The sequence below is a fragment of the Emydura macquarii genome, unplaced genomic scaffold (assembly GCF_026122565.2).
Source record: "Emydura macquarii macquarii isolate MOO-44397 ecotype Brisbane River unplaced genomic scaffold, CSIRO-AGI_Emac_v2 contig_369, whole genome shotgun sequence".
Classification (NCBI taxonomy): Eukaryota; Metazoa; Chordata; order Testudines; family Chelidae; genus Emydura; species Emydura macquarii.
This window is the reverse complement of record NW_027130506.1, coordinates 9,049,708-9,076,859: the sequence shown is the minus strand read 5'-3', so window position 1 is coordinate 9,076,859 and position 27,152 is coordinate 9,049,708. Positions and strand designations below refer to the sequence as shown.

Genomic DNA, 27,152 nt, shown 5'->3' with positions numbered 1-27,152 from the left:
TGGGTTGTTCTACACAAGTCCTAATGAAGTATAAATTGCTTCTCAGCTTTTCAGAGTTTTGCCTAGATCTGTCTAAAGCCATGAGACATATATTTGGGAATCTTACGTAGCGAAGCCTCATAACCATACACATGACACTGCAACAGACATATTACTTATAACAGTATGCCATGAGCATTCCAAAAACATCTTACTTACTGACATACTTTACATTAAACAATACACAGCTACACTATAAGGGTGAACATGAATGGTACACAATCACACCATAAAGGCACACATGGGGGAGCAGTGTGTCACACCATTATTTCCATTCCCCCCAAATCTAATCTCATTAGCTCCTGGTGTGCTGTGCGGCCGCAACAGCTACCATGGCACTGTGCTAGAGCATGGAGCCAGTCTGTAAGGGACAGGAGGTAGGTGTTGAGTTCCATTTAGCAAGTGGCATAGTTTTGAAAAGTTTCTTAATATTGTTTTGTATCCTTTGGGATATAAATATAATAAATATTTTCTAAAGTATGCTGTATACTCAAAGAAAAACATCTCTCTGTAGTCCTCCATAAGATGGCTTCGTTCTCCAGTGGCAAATTCCTTGATAGCAAGGTTCCATGGTGTTTGCTGACATGTAACAATAGAGTGGAAACCATCAAATCTGAACTGTGTGTGTTGGAATTATTAATATTTATGTAGAGGATATTATCATGACACTAATTTAACCATAAATTCCTTTATTAAATCAAAAGGCCAAATGGTATTTATACAATTGCTGTAAGCATGCCTAAAAAGCTTAAATAATGAGCAATTAATTACATCCAAATGGTAACAATACATTTATAAGCATTTGATCAGCATACTTATAAATGGGCTAAACCCAGGAGTATTAGATCGAGCTTAGTCAGTCACATATTAGCAATGACCCTTCAGGAGTTCACTCTTTTGTACACTTTAATAGACAAGATGGCTATCTTAGCTAACTTAGCTAAAAAGCAGATTGTGGACGTTTGTGGACAGTGTTTTCTTATTATTAATTATCTCTGATAACAGGGGCTTCTTCTTCCTTTCATCTTATCAGTTACCTTTCAGATCCATCTTTTCAAATTTAGCCATATTCTTTCAAGGCCTTCCTACGGCTGCTAGCAAAACTGTACACACAAACTGCAAAGCATTTTTTTTCCATTTAACTAAGCTAATTTAACCCTTTTCTGTCCTACAGTGTGGGGAAAGGAAGGTAAGTTAAATATAATTTATGTACTGGATGCCCTTCTTATCCATGGTTTTTAGTGCATTTGCTGTCTAAAAGATAACTTGGTTCATATTTAAATCTGTGTGTGTGGATATGGATTTATATATTATGTCAGTTTATATATGTATCTATAGCTAATGTACTTACAAGTTACCTTTACATTTCTACATATATTTATTTAATGTAAGATTGGGTCTTTCAGTTTGGTAACTTTTCAACTGAGTCTTAAAGGCTGCTGAAGTTGATGTATTTGCTCCCCATATTTCATGGAGGGAAAATGGTACATTAGTCCTTGTCTATGTGAGAAAGTTGCACCAGGCTTACCTGTTAAACTGGTGCAAACTCCTGCCTGGGCACACTTATTTTGTAAAAGGGTTGGCTTATTTTGGTTTAGCTAAAACTGATTACTTACTTGACATAAGCTAAACCAAAATAAGCCTGGTTTAAACTGAAATAAATCAATTTTTGGCACCGGTTCAAATAAATTGGTTTAAAAATCACACCTTTCGATAAATGGGCTTAGCTTTCTCATGTAAAAACCAGTCTTCAGTAATACTTAGTGAGAAAGTCAATTGAATTTCAGTTTCCATAATTCTGACAAGCATATGTCTCCATCATGACTTCAAATGTGTGATAGGCCTGCTGTTTGTGTTGTTTTTGAGATAATTTTTTAACCGTCAGCCAAGGAATAGCACAGTTCAATACATTAGTTCTTCTTCGAGTGATTGCTCATGTCCGTTTCTTTATAGGTGAGTGCACGCCACCATGCACGGTTCCCAGAACTTTTTCCTCTTAGCAGATCCCATAGAGCCGGCTCTGGTGCCCCCTGGATTCCTGCGCGCATGCCGTGGTATATGAGCCAGCCCTACGGGCCCCTCAATTCCTTCTTTCCGCCTGTGATGGTTGCTGGAACTAGCCATGCTCTCCGCAAGTACCATTCCCCTTTTTTGAACTCTTTGTTATTTGAAGTACTTTAGTTAGTTTTAAGTAGTTGTTAAGTGTTGTTAAGTGTAGTTAGATAAGAAGTCCCTGAGGGACTTAGAGCGACCGGGCCATGCCCTGGTCACCTGGATTTAAGCCGTGTGCCTCCTGTGGGAAGGCTTTCCTGCTCAGCGACCCCCACGATTGGTGCCTTAAGTGCTTGGGGGAAGAGCACAGGAAAGACAAGTGTAAGATATGCAGGGCTTTTAAACCGCGGACTCAGAAGGACTGAGAGATCTGGTTAAAAGCCCTGCTCGTGGAGGCAGCGCTCCGCCTGGTGTCCGAGCCGTCCTGCTCCACCTCGGCACTGAGCGTCTCCTTGGTGCAGAGTGCACTGCCAGCACCGTGCTCAACTTGGCACCGAGCAACATCCTCGGTGCCGAAAAAGAAGAGACAGCACGCAGAGCACAGACACTCCCCTGCGCTGTCGGTATGGGCAGGGTCGAGTGCGGAGATGCACTGGCCACGGCCCGTCGAGTCTTCTCCGGTGCCTGCATCTCCAAGCACCTCTGGCTCAGTAGAAGGCCATAGACACCACTCCTCAGACGAGGAGTTGGACCCCGTGGAGGGACCCTCTATGGGTGCATCCCTTTGTCAGGTGAGGGAACACCCGCAAAACGCGCCTCGGCAGTCCTCTTCCTCCTCACCAGACGAAGCAGTCTCCCAGGACCATATGGCGCCACTGGAGGATTTCAGGACGCAACAGGAGCTGCTGAAGAGGGTAGCCTCTAACTTGCACCTGGAGGTGAAGGAGTTAGAAGAGGCCGAAGATAGTCTTTTATGTGCTGGCGGCAACTGCCCCAGCGCAAGTGGCCTTACCAGTCCATGATAGGGTCCTCAAAATTGTAAAAGCCCTGTGGCAAACCCCTTCCTCGGTTGCCCCTACGTCAAAGGTGGCCAAGAAAAAATATTATGTCCCAGCCGAAGAGCTCGAGTATTTGTTCACTTACCCGACCCCGGGAACCCTGGTGGTAGACGCAGCCAACCAGCGGGACAGGCAAGGTCAGCCAGGTTCCACTCCCAAGAACAAAGACAGCAAAAAGCTGGATTTGTTTGGGAGAAAAATTTATTCAATGGCAGCCCTGCAGTTCAGGATTGCCAACCATCAGCCCTCCTGGGAAGATATCATTTTAATTTGTGGGACTCCCTCAGGTGGTTTGCTGAGGCCCTGCCCCAGGATCAAGCCGCAGACCTTACTACCATCCTGGATGAAGGAATCACGGTGGCTAGGGCAGTGCTCCAGATATCCAGTGATGCTGCTGACTCGGTGGGTAGGGCCATAGCCTCCACCATTGCCATGAGAGGGTGTTCGTGGCTGCAATCCTCGGGCCTGTCCCAGGAGGTGCAGCAATCAATTCAGGACCTTCCCTTCGATGGGTCGGCCCTATTCTCCAATCATACCGATGCAAATCTGCACAGTCTGAAGGACTCCAGAGCTATGCTTCGCTCCCTGGGGCTGTACACACTCCAGGCTTCCAGGCGGCAGTCACGGCCCCAGGCGCAGCAGCAGCCAAGGCCTCCATCTAGGCCAAATCAACCCTATCGAAATAGGGACAGGAATAGGGGGTTCAGAAGTAGAAATCAACCCCTCAGCTTGTCCTCAGCCCCCCCACAGGGGTCCCCAGTGGGTCGGACAACAGTTAAATAGTTTACACCTACCCCACCCAACAATCCTCTCTCTACATTCCTCTTCAGGGACTCCTCTCACTTCAGGTGTCTATCTTCCCCAGCCACAGGCGTTTCTCCATCTCACAGTGGCTGGCTCCCACTACCAGTTCACAGCCCTGCCCCTTGGCCTACCCACTGGTGGCGGACTCCCCAGGCAATGATGAAAGGTGTCCTGTTTGAGGAACTGGTCCAGTCAGTCACCCTAATTTCTGATGCTTCCGATGTAGGATGGGGAGCCCGCATCACCACCAACCCAGGCAATCGGGCTTTGGTCAGGGGAGGAGAAGCTCCTACACAGCAATGTGAAGGAGCTGAGGGCTATTCGCCTAGTGTATAAGGTGTCCCTCTGATTCCCGACAGCCAGAGTGGTGCAGGTGCTGACAGACAACACCGCAGCCATGGTTTACATAGACAGGCAGGGGGGAGAGTGCCCCTCGGCCCTCTGCAAAGACTCCCGGGAGTGAGGAACGATGAGGCAGATAGCCTCAGCAAGTCGTTCCTACCCCGCCACGACTGGCCGTTGCAACCAGAGGTGGTGGTGATGATCTTCCAGAAGGGGGCGTTCCCCCAACTGGACCTATTCGTATTTGCCTGGAACACGAAGTGTCCAAGATTCTGTTCGCTCCGGGGTCGTGTGACTGGGTCGATTTCCGACGCGTTCCTCATGAACTGTTGCACCCAGACCTGGAACCCATGCACCCCATGGCCTGGAGGCCCTGTGGCTGGCGGAGGGAGTGAGAGCCTGCTCAGTTCAGGCCCAACAACTCCTGCTTGGCAGCAGGAAACCTTCTACACAGGTCGTGTATCGGGCTAAGTGGAAACGGTTTACGTCTTAGGCGGACTCTGGGGCAGTCTGCCCAGCTTATCACCTTAACAGGCGACCCTGGAGTACCTGCTCCAGCTAAAGCTCCAGGATCTGGTGCTGGCCTCGCTGAAGGTTCACCTGATGGCCATTTCGGCCATCTATCAGCAGCTAGAGGGGAGACCGCAGTTCTCCCACCCCATGTCGGTCAGGTTCCTCAAGGGGGTGGAGAGGCTTTACCCATAGGTCTGTGACCCAGGGCCTTCCTGGGATCTCAACCGGGTCCTCTCGAGATGCACGGGCCCCCCTTTGAACCCATGGCTTCATGCCACCTGTTCATGCCTTCAGGGAAGGTAGCCTTCCTGGTGGCCATTACCTCAGCTAGGAGGATCTCTGAGATTAGGGCCTTGGAGCCCCCTTATATAGTATTCTATAAGGGTAAGGTGCAGTTGAGGCCACATCCAGCCTTCCTGCCCCCAGTGGTTTCCCAATTTAATTGTAACCAAGATAATTTTCTCCCCTTGTTTTTTCCAAACCGCACGGTTCGGAGGAGGAGGAGAGGAGATGGCATCTCCTCGCGGATTACATCATGCATCAAGTTCTACTACAAGCAGCGAGGGTGTCCCTTCCGGGAACCATCACAGCTCACTCAACCAGAGCTCAAGCGCTATTGCCCAGCAGGCGACAGAGGACGTGGGATTCGGCAGAGCCGGGCTGAGGGCAGCTCACCGCTAACTCCTACCCACCTCCAAGGTATTGCTTGTTAGTCACCTATAATGGAATGGACATGAGCAATCACTCAAAGAAGAAAACAAAGTTACTTACCAGTAACGGATGTTCTTCGAGATGTGTTGCTCATGTCCATTTCACAGCCCATCCCCCATTCCCGCTGCCAGAGTTGGCAGAAAGAAGGGACTGAGGGGGCATAGGGCCGGCAGTGCCTCATATACTGCAGCATGTGCGCGGGATTCCAGGGGGCACCAGAGCTGGCCCTACGGGATCTGCTCAGGGGAAAAAAGTTCCGGGAACCATGCACAGTGGCATGCACTCACCTATAATGGAATGGACATGAGCAACACATCTCGAAGAACATCAGTTACTGGTAAGTAACCTTGTTTTTTGCTGATCTTAATTAAATCTGTGCAAAATGTTTAGTTACAAACCCAGTGTTCAGGATAGTGGGACCAGCTAGTTCTTCTAGTCCTGTTGTAAAGGTTTGAGGCAAATCTGGGTCATCCTCACAATTGTAAGTGAAAAGTAAAATAATATAAGTGGCTTTGCCAGTTTCCATCAGAAAGACATTGAAAGCACAACTCTGACTTGAATACTTTTACATTATGTTATGACAGTCTTTCCTTAATATATACATACACAACTCATTTTTAAAGAACACTGCTTCTAGCTATGTGTTTTGTTGTATTTCACTGCCTTGTGTTTTTGATTTAGGTAAAACAAGAGCTATTTCACCCATACTGTGAATTTTCCAGTACTTTTAATAGGAAGAGAGACCTGATGGCATGCACTTATATATACATGAAAATCTTTATGAAGTAACTTGATATAAATTGTTAATTATAGATGTTGGCTCACTTTACAGGAGAAGCTTAGGGCTGATAGTTGTAAATACAGTATATGGTTAATCTTGAGTCAATTTATGCTGCTCAGGTCCAAAAGAGTTGTAGTGTGCATGTGATCAGTATTTCCCAATGATGATAGTAAGACCTTAAGAAGTAAAGAAAAGATATTGTCTAAAATGATTAATCTAATTGAACAGCAAACAGCGCTTTTAATAATACCAGTGAGCAATTTATATCTCATAAGAATTTTGAAAAAAACTAGCAATATTTGTTATGAAAGTACCATTTTTAACATGAACCTATCACTTTCCTTTGCAGTACGTGTCCTACCATTAACTGGAATACTGGTTCTGCCATACCTCTCATGCAGTGGTAAAAATTATATACTTTAGGTTTTCCCCCTATAAAAAAACCCAAACAATTTATTTGATGGATAGTAACAGCTTTGCATGTTGTCACTGGTATACAAATTAATACATAGAACATGTACTAACTTCACAAAAGCTGAAATACACACACTGTTAATTGCTGGCCTCTTACGATTATTTAACTTACCATAGAATGTTTTTAATTGCTGCATAGATAAATATTTTAAGGCTGGAAAATTTAATTTCTAATTAGCAAACATTTAATAGAATATGTAATTTATCTTGTGTAACTTTATGCTATTGTGAGTCTTGATAGTTACAGGGCAGATAGTAATATTTTTATCAGTACTAAACATGTCATTACAGACCTTAGCATCATTTCATCATCTGTTTCAGTAATAAATTATAGCTTGTAATTCATTTTTCCTCCAAAGTGTATCCTGAAAATCCAACAAGTTGACTTTGTCATTCTGAAACTAGTTATTGCCCTGAAAATATTTTTGAAGGATTTCCCTATATTTCTTATTTTCCTGAAAAGAAACAATCTTCTGTAAATATTACCAACTACTTTCCTAATAGGAGCGTGTGTTGTTTAGTGATTAGAACAGAAGAGTGGTTGTCAGGATTGGGTTTATTAATATTGGGAAAGTCACTGTCAGTATTATTATTAATTTGTATTACTGTAATAGTTTATAACTCTAGTTATAGATTAGGACCCCTATTCTGTTAGCTGCAGTACAAACACAGAACAAAAAGGCAATTCCTGACCTAAGAGTTTACAATCTGAGTATAAGACAAGTGACCACAAATGGCTGCAGACAGATGTGGGAGTAAAAGGAAACGAGACAGAATTGGTGTTCTCATCCATCTTCATTAATGATCTGGAGGATGGGGTAGATTGCAACCCTCAGCAAGTTTGCAGATGACACTAAGCTAGGGGGAGAGGTAGATACCCTGGAAGGTAGGGATAGGATACAGAAGGACCTAAACAAACTGGAGGATTGGGCCAAAAGAAATGTGATGAGGTTCAGCAAGGACAAGTGCAGAGTCCTCCACTTAGGACGGAAGAATCCCATGCACAGCTACAGACTAGGGACCAATGAGCTAGGCAGCAGTTCTGCAGAAAAGGACTGGGGGTAACAGTGGATAAGAAGCTGGATATGAGTCAGCAGTGTGCCCTTATTGCCAAGAAGGCTAATAGCATATTGGGCTGCATTAGTAGGAGCATTGCCAGCAGATCACGGGAAGTGATTATTCTCCTCTATTCGGCATTGGTGAGGCTGCATTTGGAGTATTGTGTCCAGTTTTGGGCCCCCCACTACAAAAAGGATGTGGACAAGTTGGAGAGAGTACAGCGAAGGGCAACAAAAATGATTAGGGGGCTGGAGCACAAGACTTATGAGGAGAGGCTAAGGGAACTAGGCTTGTTTAGTCTGCAGAAGAGAAGAATGAGGGGGGATTTGATAGCAGCCTTTAACTACCTGAAAGGGGGTTCCAGGGAGGATGGAGCTAGGCTGTTCTCAGTGGTGGCAGATGACAGAACAAGGAGCAACAGTCTCAAGTTGCAGTGGGGGAGTTCTAGGTTGGACGTTAGGAAAAAGTTTTTCACTAGGAGGGTGGTGAAGCACTGGAATGGGTTACCTAGGGAGATGGTGGAATCTCCATCTTTAGAGGTTTTTAAGCTGCGGCTTGACAAAACCCTCGCTAGGATTATTTAGCTGAGGTTAGTCCTGCTTTGAGCAGGGGGTTGGACTAGATGACCTCCTGAGGTCCTTTCCAGCTCTATGATTCTATGACAGGCAGTGGTCTCTGCACACCAACAATCTAGCTGTTTTTTAGGCAAAACCTCTCTGTGTCTGTTTATGCCATCTATAAAATAGGTATAACACTACCTTCCTCACAACGTATGTTGCAAGTCTTAACATTTGCAAAGTGATTTGAAATTCTTGTACCGAAAGGGGTTGTATGTTAATTATTGCTATTGTGCCATACGTAGGTTTCACTTGTTCGCATGTAAACATTTGAAAACTATAAAATTATAAAAGTTTAAACTGTTTCTCTGATGTCTGTAGACATATTAGTATCACAGAATCTTAAAATTTGTACACTACATTACAGATTATTCACAAATATTTTCTGTTTAATTTTACTTTTGGTTGTTGAAATATTTATTCTTAATTGTTCTTGCTTTGCGTTACTAATAAAAAGAGAGAGATCTTTTTCAGTTTACTTCCACTTCAGTTTGAAGCTTTATTTTGCCTTAATTGAAATGTTAGTACATAGTGATAATTCAGGACACTTTCTCCATTTTTTTAATGAAGCTGGGATTGTTTATAGTTCAGCTGGAAGGAAATTTCTGATTAATGACTGATAAAGATGGTATGCACTTCCATCAATTGGTCACTAGGGGGTGATAGGGTAAAACTATAAGAACTTCAGTGGTTTGCATTTATCAGATCCACATGTAAGCACATGTCATTCCAAAGTGGAAATTTCAAATAATTAACACTTTTCTTCTGTCCTTGCGGAGCAAACAAATATGTTGTATTTCTTGTGACTTTAGAATAGTGTTAGCAGCAACACAATGAGTACTGAAGTCCCTCTAAGCTAAGGTAATATTTTCAGCTGCTGTTCGTTTGTAGCACTTCCTTTAGCACACATTCATTCATATAAAATAAAATGAAGAGCTTCTGTGTTGCACAAGTCTACAGGATCCTCAGCCAAGATTTACATCACCAAAACTGTCTATATTTTTGTTGGGAGAATTGTATTGCTTAAATTTAGCTTTATATATATATATATATATATATATATATATATATATATATATATATATAATTTTAAAAGCTATGGAAATGATTCACATAGAAACTAAATGATAAAATTAGTATAGAAGAAGTGCATTAATTTGCACTAATGTCTGGGAGACCTCTTGCAAATTACTGAATTTTGTGAATTGGTGAATAAATTAAACAAAAATAGAGATAATTTATGGCAATATTTACAGTAATTTGTTCACACATTTAATGTGTATTTAGTTCACATTATTTTTAATACTTAATGGGATACATACACGTTTTGCAGTACACTTGTAAAAATAACATAGTCTTCATAATATTCGCTTAGCTCTGTATTTTCTGAGGAGTCAGGAGACAGCACTGTTTGTGTGTAAATTACGTATACAGATTATCAAACTGCAAATAAGCAAGGTTCTACTGTGTGATTTAAACCAGAGACCATATTATTATTTAAATCATAAGTAATATCCACTGTATACTTAGACAGGTTTTGAATGGAGGAATAATTTAGGGTTCATCATTAGACACTATCTTTAATACCTAAATCTTGCAAAGAGTGCTATGTGTGTAGATCCCTGCGTCTGCACAGCGTCCCAGACTAGTAGGGCTCTATCCAGCCAAAGGCCCATGCAAAAGTCTTTGCAGGATCATGGCCAAAAAATGCATCATTACTTGATTAGCTGCAAGAATATTTGGAGCCATTCTAAACAAATGCCAGTGTACTACTGTATTTGTTTATAATGGAGTTTTATAATGTCTGCTTCTTATCCATTAGGTTTAACACTTTGTCATGCACTATAAATACATATTTAGATACATTTAATCTGCACAGAAAACAATAGCAATTAAATATAGAAAAATGAATTTATTTTGGAAACCCATTTCTCAGCATTCAAGGAAAGTTTGCTAAAGAAAAAAAATTGTACAGACCTTGTCAATCACATTAGCTATGGCATGATGCTTTGAAGCTACAGTACTGACAGCATGCCAAAGATTAAGTGTGTATTTTCATTCTGGTGAGGAGATTTTATAAATACTAGTTCTAAAACTCCAATTGCAGTACTTTATCTTTAGTAAATACTTTTACAGATTTAAAATATTTTCTGTTGTTTTTAACAATGCCTAAAATTAAAAATCCTGTAGTGATTAACCTTTTACGAATGTACATTTAAAATGTATGTATGTTATTTATTGTCAAATTGCCGACTGTCGTGTTACAATTAAAATGGCTAAAAATGTGATGGGTATGTCATTAATCTCAACAGTGTTTTGGCATGGCTTATTATTCTTTTCAGTCCTTTGCTACGCTTTACTGTGTTCTGATTTTGAATTCTTCTATGCTACTTTGATGTTACACATCCTTGGTAAGAAGATTTTTTGTTAATTTTACAGGTCCACCTTCAACCCTTCCTCTAAGCACTCAACCCTCTAGTGGCAGCTCCACCCTTTCCAAGAAGAGACCACCTCCCCCACCCCCTGGACATAAAAGAACCCTCTCTGACCCACCAAGCCCACTACCTCATGGACCCCAGAGTAAGGGCTCAATTCCTTGGGGTGAGTTTTAAAATGCAAAGTCAGTGTTGTCTTTCCATTGTTGGTATTGCTGCTATATTTTGTGGAAGTTCAGAACAATTCTATTCTCAAATAAATCACCAGTTTCTCTGTGATGTTTCCTGTACCAGTCCAGAGATTTGTAGGGTTTACATTCTTCTGCCATCAGGAGAATGTAAAAACCAGATTAAATGTATGTGTAACCGGCTACTTTATTGACAAAAACTTAATAGAAACATTTATTGCAGACCTACCCAGATAGGCATTTTCTCTTCATAGTAAAGACTAACTAGCTCAGTCAAACTGCTGCTTGTATCTGTAAATCCTGCCTACTCCTGATAGCTGACATTCTTAGAAGAAATTCCATTGTCATAAGACAAATCTTTTCTGAGGGAAAGCTACCTCCTTTCATAAAACCAGCCCCAGCACACCATATTCTTCTTTAGCCTAAGGACAGGTCTATAATACAGACCTATATCAGTATAACTACATTGCTCGTGTGTATAACATAGTTTTATGGACCTAATCCCCCATGTAGACAACACTAGGTAGATGGGAGAACTTCTCCTCTCGACATAGCTACCACTCCTTGGGGAGGTGGATTAACTACGCTGACAGGAGGAGCTCTTCAGTTGGCGTAGCATCGTCACTAAAGCACTAATGAGGCGCTCTAGCATTGTACATGAAGAGAAGCCCTGAGAAAAAATGAGGGGATGAATCGGTGCAAAGCAAAATGCTATTGTTGCCCTTTTTCAACTAGAGTAGCTAGTCTGAGTTCAGGACCCTAAAGATGTTCCAGTTGGAAGTAGAAATTGATAGTCTTGGTGGTTGTTTTTTCATGTAATCATATTTACTTACATGGAATGTACAAAGTCCCAGCATCTCAGAACACAGGAGGAACCAAGAACAAAAGGAGCATTTTCTTAGCTTACAACCCCAAGCCTATTTAGCTAACAGACCCAAAAGCTCTCTCCCTAATTTTTTCTAGTGTCACGCTGTGTTCACCGGCTACTGCTAGGCTTTCTTGGTTTTTTCCCTCTGCGTTTCTCTCTGTCTGGTCTGATCTAAGTTTCTCTGTGTTCTGCCTACATACATACACGCCATAAACAATATTCAGCAAAACTCTCTGCCCACTTAGTCCAAACTCCTAGGCAGATTCACAACAGCTGGTTTTGTTTGTTTGTTTTTTATTTTTATTATCGGTGAACATACATGTATGCAAAACACAATAAATTAAACTTCATTTAATATTTTGATCAACCATTTAAAAGAGTCTGTAGACATTACCAACAGATACTAGTGAGAATCTGGCATTAATGATATATTGAGTCAGTATTTAAAAAAAAAATCTATACCAATAGAGACATTTCAGTCCAATGGCTATTGAACAAAAAAATGCCTTTAGCAGTGAATATCATTTTGTTTTAGGTAGGAGACTTCAGATTAACTCATCATGACAATTATATTAATTGAAGGATGTGTTGACACCCAGTCTCAAAGAGGCTTGTGATTGATGAAGTCACTAGTACCTCTCAGCATAATGCTATGTGCGGTAAAAATTTTATACTGCTGCAAGTAAATACAAATTGATGTATTTTTCTGGGGTATTTCCAAGTGAATATCACAGAGGTCTCAAATTTTTCCTCTGCTAGATATAGTTTTTTGGACACAATGGAACTCAGACCGATGTGATTTCACTCTGCATGGAGTCCAGCTGGCAGGATTTCCCTAAGCCCCTTTAACTTTAGGATTTAGATCCAAAAATTGTTTGTCACTCACACTTTACTAAAATTACTACGGCTGTCCTACTCTAAAGCCAAAATCTCTGACAAACATAATTAATCTAATCAGCAACCTTTGGGTTTACCCTAGATCCCAGTCTGATTCCAGTACTGGTTTGTTTGTCATCTGTATTTGAGACTTAAGCCAGATTCCAGTATGAGAGAAGAAAAAGAAGCAACTGTCCAATGAAAGTGAAAGTTGCTATCTAAAGAAGAAAAAATATACACCACTTTGTTACATTCATCATACCTCTACTTCCTTCAAAGCTTGAGAAGTGAAGAGAAGCTTTGCAGCATGCCCTGATGCACATCCTTGGGCTATTTCAGAGCAAAGTGGGGAGTGCATTCAGAGATTCCAAGGCCAGACCTCCTGTATAACACAGGCCATAGAACTTCCCCGTAATAATGCCTAGAGCAGATCTTTTAGAAAAACATCCAATCTTGATTTAAAGATTGTCAGTGATGGAGAATCCACCCCACCCCTTGGTAAATTGCCTTTTCTGCATTATTATTGATAATTCTGCAATTTCCATCTAGTAATGGACCAATACCATTGTCAGGATTCTTTCTGTTCCTAACATATTTTTAAAATGCCTTCTTATTCTTAACTCTGCTGGCCATACATTTCTCCTTGTGTTCCTTTGCTTCCCTTATCAATTTTCTACAATTCCTAAATTCAAATTTATATTCATTTTTCCATTTGTTATATTTTCTTTTTTTATAACTGCCTTCACTTCTCCCCTTTCCTGAACCAAAGTCAGAGTCCCTTGCAAAGCACATACTTTGAGATTTTGAAGCAAGTGAAAAGCAAACTAACAAAGACCCCTTCTTTTAAATCTTTCATTACTAGTTGAATAGTTCAGTTAACTAATGAGACCCCCTAATCGAACGTTATCAGTCAGGAAGTCACATCATCTTCGATTCTGAGTGAAATTGCTTCCTAGAGCTCAGAAAATTCTTTCTCCTACAACTATAAGCTGGACAGGTTGTCTTCAAGCAGGCAGGTCTCAGCAAAAAAACAAAACAAAGGATTCTTCAGTCATGATGCTATAAAAATCCTTCATTGTCCAACCCTTTCTGAGTTACTGTGCCTTGGGGCCCACCTACTGTAGCAGTGGAATTTTTATAAATGCTCAGGATTAGCCTAACTCAGTGGGAGTTTTTTACCATTGGCTGCAATGGAAGCTGAGTTAGGCTTTTGCTGAATACTTTTGAAAATCTCAACTTAATCTTCTTTTTATTGGATGTGGAGCTTGCCAAGCCAATTTGCGGCAGCCTCATCAGCAAAGTGCAGAGACCTTACTTAGATCACCATCAAATCTGGTCAGAGGGCAGTCATCAGTGATGTATGACATTGTCTCATTGGTTTTAGGTGTGAAGGCTAGCTACATATTGACTCTGGCCCATTCAAAATTAGTTCAGAAGGGCCCATGAGTAGTATGGGAAATCAAAACTGGGTCAGCTATGACATGGTATTGACTGCAATCCTATCACATATTGATATAGTATTGTCTATCCACACTACAAAAAAAAAAGCATTAAAATATTGATGCCCTATCCATGCACTGGCACAAGTCCTTTGGTAGAAATGGACCCTCACTCCATATCAACACAGAGTATGTCATGAGTTGGAAAATTTGATTCCTACAAAAATTTAATTTCTGCCACTATTCCTGTAGTGTAACTGATTTTTACCCTCTGCTAAGAGTGATACCTCAGAGGAAATATGCAATTTCATTTTCTTTGTGTAGTAAGTTTTGTACTTTCTTCTTGACTTTGATCATTAGGTGTCACTTCAGTAAATACACCTTCTGTGGAATGAATTTAATTGAATGCTTTGGTATCAAATGATATGAATGAAACCTTTTTAATGTCACACGTAAGGATCTACAGAAATAGTGTTATAGTAGGAGGAGTTGATAATAATAGGGTCTCTCACAGAGAGAAGGTATTGTAATTGCAAGTTCTCAAAACTTGGAGATTTTAGTGATTATGAAAGGCAAGCTTGATGTTGAAAAGTTCCAGAGGGATAGCCGTGTTAGTCTGTATACAGCAAAAACAATCAGAGTCCTGTAGCACTTTAAAGACTAAAAAATTTAATTTCCTTACATCTGACGAAGTGGGTTACAGCCCACGAAAGCTTATGCCTGCAGAAATTACATTTGTTAGTCTTTAAAGTGCTACAGGACTCTCGTTGTTCTTGATGTTGAAGGTTCAGATGTTCTGACTTCATTTTTTTCTTTTTCCACCTACTGGCAGAACTGAGTAAACCCACTGTTTCTTAGAAAAATATAACACTTATAAAACCAATATGTGTTTTGTAATTAAAAATGAATTCATGATGGGTTTTAAAAAATTGTGTTTTCCTTCCATAGAAAGATGCTGAACTTTTTTTGCCCTTTCATTGTAGGTCAGGCCAACAACATTGTTGAGGGACAGTGTTGTGCATTATTTTTTCTTGTTTCAGAGGCAGCCTTAACTTTGTATTCAAAATAAATGCCCTGAAGTAGTGATTATAGTATGATTTGCTTTTTCTTGCCAGCAGATAGAGTCTATCAAAGCAGTTGTTCAAACATATGATATGCAAGAGATCAGAACAGATTATCATAATGGTTTCTTCTGGCCTTAAGATTTGTGAATCTATGAATGAAAAATACTCTTTAAAATATACTTAGATAGGTTTATATGGAACATATTTGGAAAGCTGCAGATTTTTGTTTTATATGATGATATCCCCTAGCTATATGTTTCTGTTCTTTTAATCTCAATTTTTAAAAGTAATTTTTATCCCCTTAGGTAATGATTTGGGTCCACCCTCAACTAAGACTGCAAACAAGTTTGAGGGAATGTCTCAACAGTCAAGGTAAAAATGTATTTATTTGTACATATTAAGGTTGTGCATGATGTGGTCAATTTATAAACCATGGAAAATCACCTGTTAATTTTTTGAATATTCCAGCTACACATTTCAGCCTCTGCCAAGCATCTTGGATCAATCTGAAGCAGCCATGCAAAACTGAACCTCTGGATGGTACAGATAAAATTATGGCAGCAGATGCTGCTGCTGTTTTCTCACATCAAAATACCATTGGAACTAGAGAAAGTTGCACTTGGGTGTGATCCAGGAGACCAGGAGTTTTATTCTCATATCTTCTGATGACACTGAATAATTTTATGTACTTCACCACCCTCATTACTGAGCAAGGCTTCATGCCCCTACCATACACTAACAAGATTACACAGGTCACTCTTGATATAGCTTGGAATAGAACCTGGTTTCCTAATATGACATTTCTAAATCTTATCCATTTAACCACCCATTTCTCAATCTGATTGATCTGTGCACTTGGAAGTACTGTCTGTAATATGAGCTATTCTTGCATATAACACCCATTGGTTGAGTGCATTTTACATACCATTCCACTAACTGGCACATAAAAAAATATAACGGCCTTCTTCTGCTGCCAGCCAGTGGATTTGCTCCTTCAGCTCAAATGACGGCAGTCTGAGATTTGGTTGTGAAGTCCCAAATTCAAACACAGATACTGATTTGTTTTTGGAGGCGGGGGCTATGAATTGTTACAGTTGCATGTCATAATTTTCCCCCCATTTTTCTTTAAAACAAAAATCTAGAAAACTACATCTAAAAAGCTTCATTAATCATGTTACAAAATCAAACACTCACAGGTTAACAAATGCCAGAATTGAGGCTGCCCATGCATCAGAGGATTGATTGAATTCTGCTTATTGAAAGATATTCTGACACGATTCTCACTCAACTGATTACCTCCCCACATTGTTTTAAATTAATCTTTATTGAGTTGTTGCTGAAGTTTTGCATCTTGATTTTTATTTTGAGGCAGACTTTTTATAACTTCATTTGGCCTGCTTTATTCTTTATAACCTTCAACTCCCAGCCAGTTGGAACTAACTAAACATTTCTGAGGCAGTAGTTAAGCTCATGGTTGTGCATGACAGCCACTAGAGAGTATGGTTTATATTCCATCTTGCTGTCACTGTCCTTAAGGGTCAAAATACAAGAGTTTGTGGAGTTCCATGAGTCTCACATTAAGGAGCTGAGACCCAGAAGTGAGAATCTTGTCAGAGTGATCGCTTCAGAGAAGCAGAATAACAAGGTCAGTAGTTTTCCCTTTTTTGGCAGGGTTTGGCTGATCCCAGGCCAAACAGTAGTTTGGTTAGGAATATACGGAGTTAATGAGGCAAATGCTTTTATAAAGGTCGGTAGCCTGAACTAACAGAGTCAGCCATTGTGTTTGGGTCAGCTGGGAAGTGGAACCCTTCCAATTTTAACAGTATCTGCTCACTAACATACAGTAGTTAAATCCCCTAATCTGATAATATATTTGTTCAGTGTTTTTTCTCTATTAAAATGTAAAACTCATATTCTCATTTTGTGAAATGTTCCATAAGTTGACTGTTCATATTCAAAACCATAATAATATCTTAAATGCACCTTCATCATCATCTTATATTGTATTTTTTGGAGTTTCATACCACACAAGGAGATTATGTTCCTGTATCTCTTTGCAACATGCTTTTATCCTTGAATTATACTCCTGAATAAGCCTAACACTTAAAACATAATCTAACTACCTTAAAAAAAAAAGAAAGTCCATAGTGAGAACTTATCAGAACATTGTTTATACTTGTCTTTCTTATGTTTGTATGTTAGACATTCATGATATGTTGAGCACAAAATATTACTCTTTTTACATGTACTTCACCACTCGTATTTACCAATTCAAAACATGAAACCCCTGGAAATGGAAATTTTAAACTTAGAGAAGCATTGTTAATTCTGTGGTTGTACAGAAAGTGGTGTATAGATGAATAAACTATAGTGTTTAAATACTGCAGCCCTAGCTATAAAAAAAATCCATAAAAGTGATCTCACTTGTTTGCCTCATTCAAATCTGCTGTTCACTGTCAGTTTACTACGTCAGATGGCACTTCAAATAGGGTGTCAAGTAAAGGGGAAATGTAGAGAAGAGCAGAGGGTTGGACTAGATGAGGTCCCTAATCTTCTATGATTCTCAAGTAGTAGTGGAGGAGGAGAAGAGGGCAAAGAAAATAACTTCTTCAAAAATTGCTTCATTCACTTTGCACTTCCCTGAGAACCATTTACTTGAAGATCAAAGCCTTGCTTCATTCACTTATCATTTTAATATGCAGTAAAATCAGCAGGACACATATGGAGCTCTACCTTATTGAAGTCAATGGACCTATGACAATTTACACTAGCTAAGGGTCTGCCTGATGGAGAGCAGTCTATCTTCACTTGGCATTTTGGCACATGGTTGTGAAATATCTTCATTATCTACGGAGCATGCACAAAATACAATTTTATAGAGTGTCATAACTTAACCAAATCAAAACCAGTTTTCACCAGAATACTCAGAGTAGCTATCTTAAAGTAAGTAGTTATCAAGAAGAGTTATCTCCCTGCCAAATTTAATCTTTTTCTCCCCAAATCGTTTCTGTGCAAAATGGGTTTAAGAAAAGATCATGCAGCATTTTTATTGGGGAATGTGTATTTTTTTTCATATTCCCTGTCTACAAAAGATTCAAATTTTATTGTTCAGACTTCCAGAAATTTTCATCCTTGAACAGAGACTAGGCTTAAAAAACTTGAGCTTAATTGATAAAGATTTTGAAAAGTTATCCACAACTGAAAAAACAAATGGAATATTTTGGCAAGCTTACCTATAACAGATAATGATGCTCTAGCTACAGTGTATGTGTATTACAGTGATATACATATAGGGTGAACTATGAAGCACAAGTTCAAATCCTGAGAGGCTTCAGCACCCAAAGAAAAAGATAGACTAATTTACATCATAATTGCACATTTTTGGAATGTATTACCTAGCTACTTCATATGGTTATTTTAATGTGTTAATTTGAGTCCTTGACTTGTGCTTTTATGCCTTCTTAAAAAAAAAATCTGTCAGTTGAATTACCCTCTCAATTTAAGCAGTTTTCTAAATATACATGAATGCACATATTGTTATTTATGGAACAGATGTGCCATGCAGCATTAATATTGTGTAGGCTTTCACAGCTTTTTCCTCTATTTGAATAATCCAAGATCACTGTCAATACTGCTTTGAGTTTCAGAGCTGTGTCCTGGCTAAGCATAAACTCTCCTTATAAATGTTGGGGGGAGGTTTCTGAATTGTGGGGTGGGTGGTACTAGAAATGGGAAACAGTAAGCTCACTGTTCATTAAATTGAAGTACTGATAGCTCGTATCTATTGATTAGCACGGGGACTGCAAAGACTGCACTTGGCCCAAGAGTTCTTCCTAAACTACCTCAAAAAGGTAAGGCCTTTTTTTAAGGTGTATACGTAGTTGAATTTTGTGTGTGTGTGTGTGTGTGTGTATGTATTAAACAAGTGATGATAAATCTTAAGGGTCTTAATAAATTTGGTGTTTTCAGCAAATGACATTTATTTCTGGGACAACACAAATCTGGAAATTCTGGTAAAATCTATAGGGATTTTTCTCTCTGAATCAGCAAGAATTTTGTCAAAAAAACTAAACAGATTCTGAAATCCTGCAGAACCTTGAGGAAAATTAATAAGAATGTGTGTATTTTTATTGTCCTGCATCATTACTGATTCATTCTAAAGTCATAATTTCCTTGCAGAAGGACTATGTATTTACATGTATTTGTACAGTACTTAGCACAATGAACTAATGGTATTGATTGAGCTCTGGTGTTACTACTGCAATATAAATGTTAAATAATAATACAGAGCTAGAGGTAAAAATTTCAAAATTGCCTAAGTGACTTGGGAGCCTAAATCCCATTTACAGAAGTTACTTGAAAATCAATGGAATTTAGGTCACTTCTGAAAATGTGCTTCAGGCTCCTGAGTCACTTAGGTTCTTCTGAAAAATGTCCCCCTATTCTAATTGTTCTCGGCCAAGAGAAGGGGTTAAAATCTTTCCTTTGTGTTCTGTCAAAGTGCAGCAAGATAACAATTTCACAAGTATTTCATATTATAGGATATACTATAGGACTACAGAATCTTGTGGGGTGGGTCTCAGTCTATGCTCTTGAAGCTGTTCAACTTCATATAAATAATTAAATATTCATTGGAGGAGGGAAGGGACTGGAACCAGTTGTAATCCCTTCTTGGTCAGTGCTCTAACCACTGAGATATAGAGTCATTCTTTCTCTAGGCCAATGACTATGCAAGTATTTTATACAAAGTGGAACAGCGTCAACAAGTTAGATGAAGAAACCCATCCCAGACTAGCCTATAGCCTGGTGGTTAGGGAATTCCCCTGAGAGGTGTGAGACCTGGGTCAAGTACTTACTCCAGAGTGAGGATTTAATCTTGGATCTCTCACATCCCAGATGCCCTGACAACTGGGATAAAAGTTATAACACAAACACCTCCTGCTCTTCAGTTTTGTGAATGGCACCTAACTCCCCTTGTAACTCTAGCTGATGTCAAAACAAATTGTTATGACATTTGCTTTTTGTTTGTTTTGACCAAAATAGTTGGCCGAAATCAACATGAATTCACAAAATGTTCTGGTTGACCTGAATCTACATTTTTCAGCGAAAAAGGTTTTGTCTGAAAAATTTCACCCACATGTACACATGAGAACATGCAAATACATTATAACCAATATGAAGTTTGTTAAGAAACTTGCAGATAAAAATGGATTGAAACCAACCTAGAAAGCATTGTATGCTTTGCATATACACAAAAGGAGAAAATCTGTTAAGAGCACCTTAACACATAAGGTAGGATTTCCTGTTGATAAAACACAAAGGTTTAAATGAGTTCTTAACAATGAAAGATCCTAACAATTAAACATTGTTGTGTACCGTATGATGCATGGCTCTCAAACTATAGACAACCACTGGTCATAGAAGCCTTTCCTGTACCATAGTCAGTAGAGTGGAACATTTGAGAACCAAACAGAGTAGAAGACTGGGAGGGAAGGTGGTCAATGGAAGCCTCTTTCGCTGAGTGATGCACCAGAATTAAGTTGAAGAACTGGAGAAAACAGAGAAATATATATACCCTGCCCCGGCATACATACCCATGCATGTGAGCACATGCAGTGAGTGTAAGCATATAAAATATATGACAGTTTTACATATGCCAGCATGTGTGTGTCAATGGATATTATAAATGTATTGTTCCAAAGTATGAGAACCAGAAAATGAAGCTGGCCAGTCTAACTTCATTCTGTAAGATAAAAGAAATGCAAAGCATTAATGGTAAAAACTAAATACAAATTTTAAAAATTCAGTTTTTTACAGGTAAGGTAATTAATTCAGTTCAAGTGTGTCCTTTTAAGGTGTCATTGAAATGATAGGTGTCACTACAAAAGAAGTCAAAATTCACTTGGTATAAAATGAGGATAGAGTTGACTATCATCATGGGCTGAAGTAAATTTGGGGCCATATACCAAACTCTCAAACCATAGCAAGTGGTTGTTCTAGTCTTTATGAAGGGTGTATTACCCAGAAACAAATCTGATATTCTATGTTATCTGCAGCTCTCATTTTGGAGGGCTAATAAAAATGCATTTAATATCAGGAGTGCTGTTAAAAAGAATTGCTTGGCCTGATTTTCAGCCTGAACCTGGTTCATTTGTGCCTTGTTTGCATATGTGTTACCACATATGTATAGAAGTCACTCTTACGTACATGTATGTCTAGATTGTCTCTAACTTGTGGTAATGTGTGCACAATTCTCATCTTAAAATCAGGATTATCGTATATGATGATGTGAATGTGTTTTTGTAGTAGGTTGTAATATAATAAGAATATGAAAACAGCCATACTGGGCCAGACCAATGGTCTATCTAGCCCAGTATCCTGTCTTCCGACAGTGGCCAGTGCCAGGTGCTTCAGAGGGAATGAACAGAGGGTAATCATCAAGTGGTCCATTTTGTTGGCCATTCTCAGCCTCTGGCAAACAACAATTCCTGCCTAATAGCCATTGACGGACCTATCCTCCATGAACTTATCTAGTTCTTTTTTGAACCCCATTATAGTCTAGGCTTCAAAACATCCTCTGGCAAGGAGTTCCACGGGTGCACTGTGTGTTGTGTGAAGAATTACTTTCTTTTGTTCATTTTAAACCTGCTGCTTATTAATTTCATTGGGTGACCTCTAGTTTTTGTGTTGTGAGAAGGAATAGATAACACTTCCTTATTTACTTTCTCCACACCAATTATGATTTTTATAGACCTCTGTCATAGCCCCTCTCTTCCAATGGTCTCTTTTCCAAGCTGAAAAGTCCGTCTTATTAATCTCTCCTCATATCGAAGCTTTTCCATACCCGTGATCATTTTCGTTGCCCTTCTCTGTACCTTTTCCAATTCCAATATATCTTTTTTGAGATGGGGCACCCAGATCTGCACACAGTATTTAAGATGTGATCGTACCATGGATTTATAAAGAGGCAATATTATATTTTCTGTCTTATTATCTATCCCTTTCTTAATGATTTCCAACATTCTGTTAGCTTTTTTGAATGCCGCTGCACACTGAGTGGATGTTTTCAGAGAACTATCCACAATGACTCCAAGATCTCTTTCTTGATTCATTAACAGCTACTTTAGACCCCTATCGTTTTATATGTATAGTTGGGATTATGTTTTTCAATGTGCATTGCTTTGCATTTATCAACATTGAATTTCATCTGCTATTTTGTTGCCCACTCACCCAGTTTTGTGAGATTCTTTGTAACTCTTCACAGTCTGCTTTGGACTTAACTCTCTTGAGTAGTTGTGTATCATCTGCAAATTTTGCCACCTCAGTGTTTACCCCTTTTTCCAGATGATTTATGAATATGTTGAACAGTACTGGTCCCTGTACAGACCCCTGGGGGACACCACTATTTACCTCTCTCCATTCTGAAAATTGACCCTATTTTTCCTATCTTTTAACCAGTAACTGATCGAGGAGAGGACCTTCCCTCTTATCCCATGACTGCTTACTTTGCTTAAGAGCTTTTGGTGATGGAACTTGTCAAAGGCTTTTTGAAAATCTAAGTACACTATATCCACTGGATCACCCTTGTCCACATGCTTGTTGATCCCCTTAAAGAATTCTAGTAGATTGGTGAGGCATGGATTTCCCTTTGCAAAACCATGTTGACTCTTCCCCAACAAATCGTATTCAACTATGAGTCTGATAATTCTGTTCTTTACTATAGTTTCAACCAATTTGCCTGTATATGTGTGATAATATTTGTGTGGTAGATTTAAATTTGTGGACCTGTCATTCTTGACAGTGTTTCTTGACCTAAAGGCAAATGTTGAACACAGTATGAAATTTTCCCTTTTTCTGAGACAAAATGATGTGGTACTTTCATCAAGGAGCTTACTCTCAATGGGAGGCTTCATAAAAATATACCTGTAAAATATAGTTAAGTGCAGTCATGCCAGTCATGTTTTGCTTGGCACGCTTAATGGAAGAGTCTAAAGGAAGAAAGAGCAGTGAAACTAAGAAAATATAAAAATCTTGATGGAAATGAACTGCATATTTTCCATCTCTCTCTGTAGATAAACTGCAAGGCAATATCATTTTTCAAAATTTCAATCCTTTCTTTTAAATCACAAATATAATAATGTTTATTAACTTCAAATTTTGGGAAATAGTGTTTTATATAAAATGTGTGAACGGTAACTGAGAGTATATCTGACATATTCAATTATTGAAGATAACTGCTAGGTCTTGAGCTTTTTAATTTCTTTCATTGTAGATATCTGTACTTGGAGTTAGCATGAAATAAAAATTCTCTTTCTACATTTTGGTTGTATGCTGGAAATAAATCTTTACAGAAGAAAATAAGTTGTCATGCATGTTTCAGAATGTTTTAAAATATAATATGGGAAAATGAAATTGTCTGTCTGTGAAGTACATGTAAAAATATCCTGGTTTTGCTTTCTATTTTAGTGGCACTAAGAAAAATAGAAACCAGTCATCATCTTTCAATAGATAAATCAAATCAACACCTGGAAATCTTTCAGAAATCTTCACAGTCTATCGATCTGCCACAGAAACCACAACTTGGAGACTTGCCCCCAAAGCCTCAGCCTGTGGAACTTGCCCAGAAACCTCCATTTGGAGATTTACCCCCAAAGCCAGGAGAACTACCCCCAAAACCTCTGCTAGGAGATTTGCCACCAAAACCACAACTTGGAGACTTACCGCCAAAGCCACAAATGAAGGACCTTCCTCCAAAACCTCATCTGGGAGATCTGTTGGCTAAAACTCCAGCTGGAGAAGCATCACCAAAGCCTCAGCCCTCAGAGGCAAATCAGAAATCTCACTCCATAGATCTTTCTCCAAATGTGCACTCTAGAGAGACCCTCCAAAAGCAAATATCTGAAGATTCTAATGACGTGACCCAGACCCTGCCAGAGACCCCAGTGCCACTTCCCAGGAAAATAAATATGGTGGGTAGTTCTAATTTTCCAATTTGCTGAAAGCCTTGAAGTTCTCTTAAAGCTAAATTTGCAAAAACACTGCACTTGAGTTGTGTGCACAAAACAAGTGACAAATTTGAGCACAGATGAATGCTTTTGAACAGTTTCAATAGATAATGCTTGTTATGGTAAAACCTCTTGCATGCCAAAATGAATACAAAAACATAAAAGGACAAGCCTGGAAGCAAGACATTGCATTTAAATTCACCAGAGCATTTCTGGCAGTGTTAAGGGTGCAAATTATGCTTCTGCAATAAGTGGTAGCTTTCTGTGCATTAAGGAGTTAAAAATTATTTAAAAGCTTTCTATCTTTAATTCTGCTACAATTAAATAACTGGGACATATATTTGATTTTGAACATATTTAGAAAAGGGTTTAATAGGTTTATTTTAAACTTCCTTTTAATAACTGTTACAAAATTTAAGATTTAAAATAAAAAGCACAAAAAATTGAACATAAAAACCACAAAAATCAACTTTGACAATGTAATAATTCAAATATTTAGCACCTGTGTGCTTAACAAAGGTGCAGAAGCATCACTGTGTTTACAGAAGGGACCATTGAGGCACAGAGGGAAATTTTGACTTGCCAAAGGTCAAATCAATGACAAATCAATGACAGAGCTGGGAACAGAACTGGAACCCAACTTGTTCTTGCCACTAGACTTTAATGTAATTCACAGCTAACAAACTCAGGTATAATAGGTATATCATAGTTAATTTCCTAACACACTTATTCAGACTGCACACTAGTTATTCTTGTAGTGTGTCCTAAATTAGTTTATCTCAAGGTCCAAATAGACAAAGAAAAGGTGTTAAACATACTTTTATAAAGCTTTCATTCTATGAACTACCCAAAAAATAATAGAAGTGTCTTTACCTAGCAAACTGGGTATGCAAAGGGGTTAGGTAAAAAAATACACAGCTTCCCCATCTCTGCTGTTAGCGGAAAGAGAGCTGCTCCTCCTCTCCTGAGCTTAGGAGAGCATCTCTTCTCTTCAGCTCACTGTTCCTGCTTGACTGGTGAAGCAGGGACTCACCAGTCAGGGTAATCTGAAGTGGGGAGCAACAGTAGTGTTTGTCTTTTGGACCTCCTTGCTTTCCTGCCAGTAGGTGGGACAGCAGAATGGCCACAAGAGGTCTCCCAGCCAATAGTTGCCTAGTCACTTACTTTAAAGGGAGGGGGAAAACTCATTACTGCAATCTACCACTTCCCTTTATGAGAAAAGAGGCAAATAACTCATTAATCTTTTGAATAATATCTTCTAAAATACAGAAAATCACAATGTATACTCCAAAGTCCTAAGGATGAACTGCTGGGTCTTCCATATATATTTGTTTTTACATCACACTGTTCTGGCCTAATCTAAATTATTATATTTATAGAAATGGGGAGGAAGCACCAGAGATGTGTCCCTGCACAGTTCCAGATCCTGTGCATGCATGCTCACACTCTTGTGTTTGACTGGCAATGAAGCTGCATGGGGAAGTGAATCCCTCAGATACATTTCTCATCTGGTCCCATTCTCTACTGCTTCCTCTGCTGTTTTCTGTCACCACAAGATGATGCAATGCTGCATCACCATATAACATCAAGACCTATGAGGACAGCCACCAATATTAGTGGGACTTTAACCACCTGCTATGCAGGCAAAAGTCTTTGTTTTTTAACAGTTTGAAGGGATCAGGTATTTCATAAGCATACAGTAGGTATGACAAAGTATCAGTAATATCTCAAGAATTAAATGTGATTTGAAGAGAAATAAAATTTGTCATTAAAACTACACTAGTAAACAGTCACTTTTTTTTTTCTTGGCTATAGAGGTTTCATCAGGGAGAAAAGGACCCTAATAGAAGCCATTCCTTTAAAGTATAAATGAGAGCACAAATTGGAGGGGTCATGTAGGCTAATTAGCAAGGCAGCAACTATCATTGTGCAATTGTGAGCACCAAAACGTCTTTCTGAATATTTTGATGTATGTGCATTTTAGATTGAGGTGACAGATTTGGGGTGCCCAAAGAGAAAACATTATTATTAATTGCATTAGATGCAAAAATTACATGACTTGGAAATATTATTTTCTTTACACATCACAACCCCAAATTGTGCTCTTAATGTACATTCTTTTAAAATCCAGCCCTTAGTCCTTTTCAGAGACATACACCACCTTGGGCTGGTATTCACCTTTCCATCACTTTCATGAGTTTTAAACTGGGCCAGATTATTAAAATGTCACCCATCTACTACTAATAAAATGCTGACTACCTGAAGCAATGTCAGTCACTTTCCCTCACATCTTCATAACTTGAGACATGTATGGAAATCTAGCTTTCTACAGAAATTCACTTGAACTAGAAAAATTAATACAGTCTAGTTGGTGGAAATAGTCCATTCCCCTGCATCATTGCAGAATTGATTTAATTATTTCTGATGTATAAATGTCACTAGAAGCTGGGTGCTTAGTCTCACCTTGGGAGTTATTAATGGTGACTTTCAACCTCCCTTGACAGTTTTCTGTGTTGCCTAACTGGTTTGAAGTTTATAAAGTTTCTCTTAATATTTAATCTAATTTTTTACTACAGCATATTTAGTCCAGGGTTGACTAATGGATTCCTTTCCTTTTATATAGCATTCCTTTATATATTTGCAAATAGGTACCATCTCCACCTCAATCTTATTTTTTTCTGGGTTTCACATTGTCTTACTTGCTAAGCTTGCCTGGTTCTCTTACTTTCCTTCTTAGTTCTTGCTTTCAGAACCTTTTTACCATTGTTGCCTTCCTTTAGTCTTTGAGTGTTGTTTGAAATGTAATGTTCAGTAGCAGACCAAATACTTGAAAGGTAGTCAAGTTTGGAAACTGTTTTCAGCAGTTGCCAGGAAACAGGCTGCATCT

The 27,152-nt window shown here is 39.1% G+C and overlaps 1 protein-coding gene across 2 annotated transcripts in view; it reads left to right on the top strand.

Annotated features, from left to right (window-relative positions):
- Positions 1–27,152, top strand: part of ASAP1 (ArfGAP with SH3 domain, ankyrin repeat and PH domain 1) — a 297,252-nt gene that overhangs the window by 262,690 nt on the left and 7,410 nt on the right. The window contains exons 24-28 of one of the 2 annotated variants that reach the window (XM_067531494.1): positions 6,590–6,643; positions 10,830–10,991; positions 15,566–15,632; positions 19,053–19,111; positions 23,727–24,229. In XM_067531494.1, coding sequence (XP_067387595.1) covers positions 6,590–6,643; positions 10,830–10,991; positions 15,566–15,632; positions 19,053–19,111; positions 23,727–24,229 — 845 coding nt within the window. The remainder of the gene's footprint in view (positions 1–6,589; positions 6,644–10,829; positions 10,992–15,565; positions 15,633–19,052; positions 19,112–23,726; positions 24,230–27,152) is intronic. The other variant, XM_067531501.1, reaches the window with a different exon arrangement.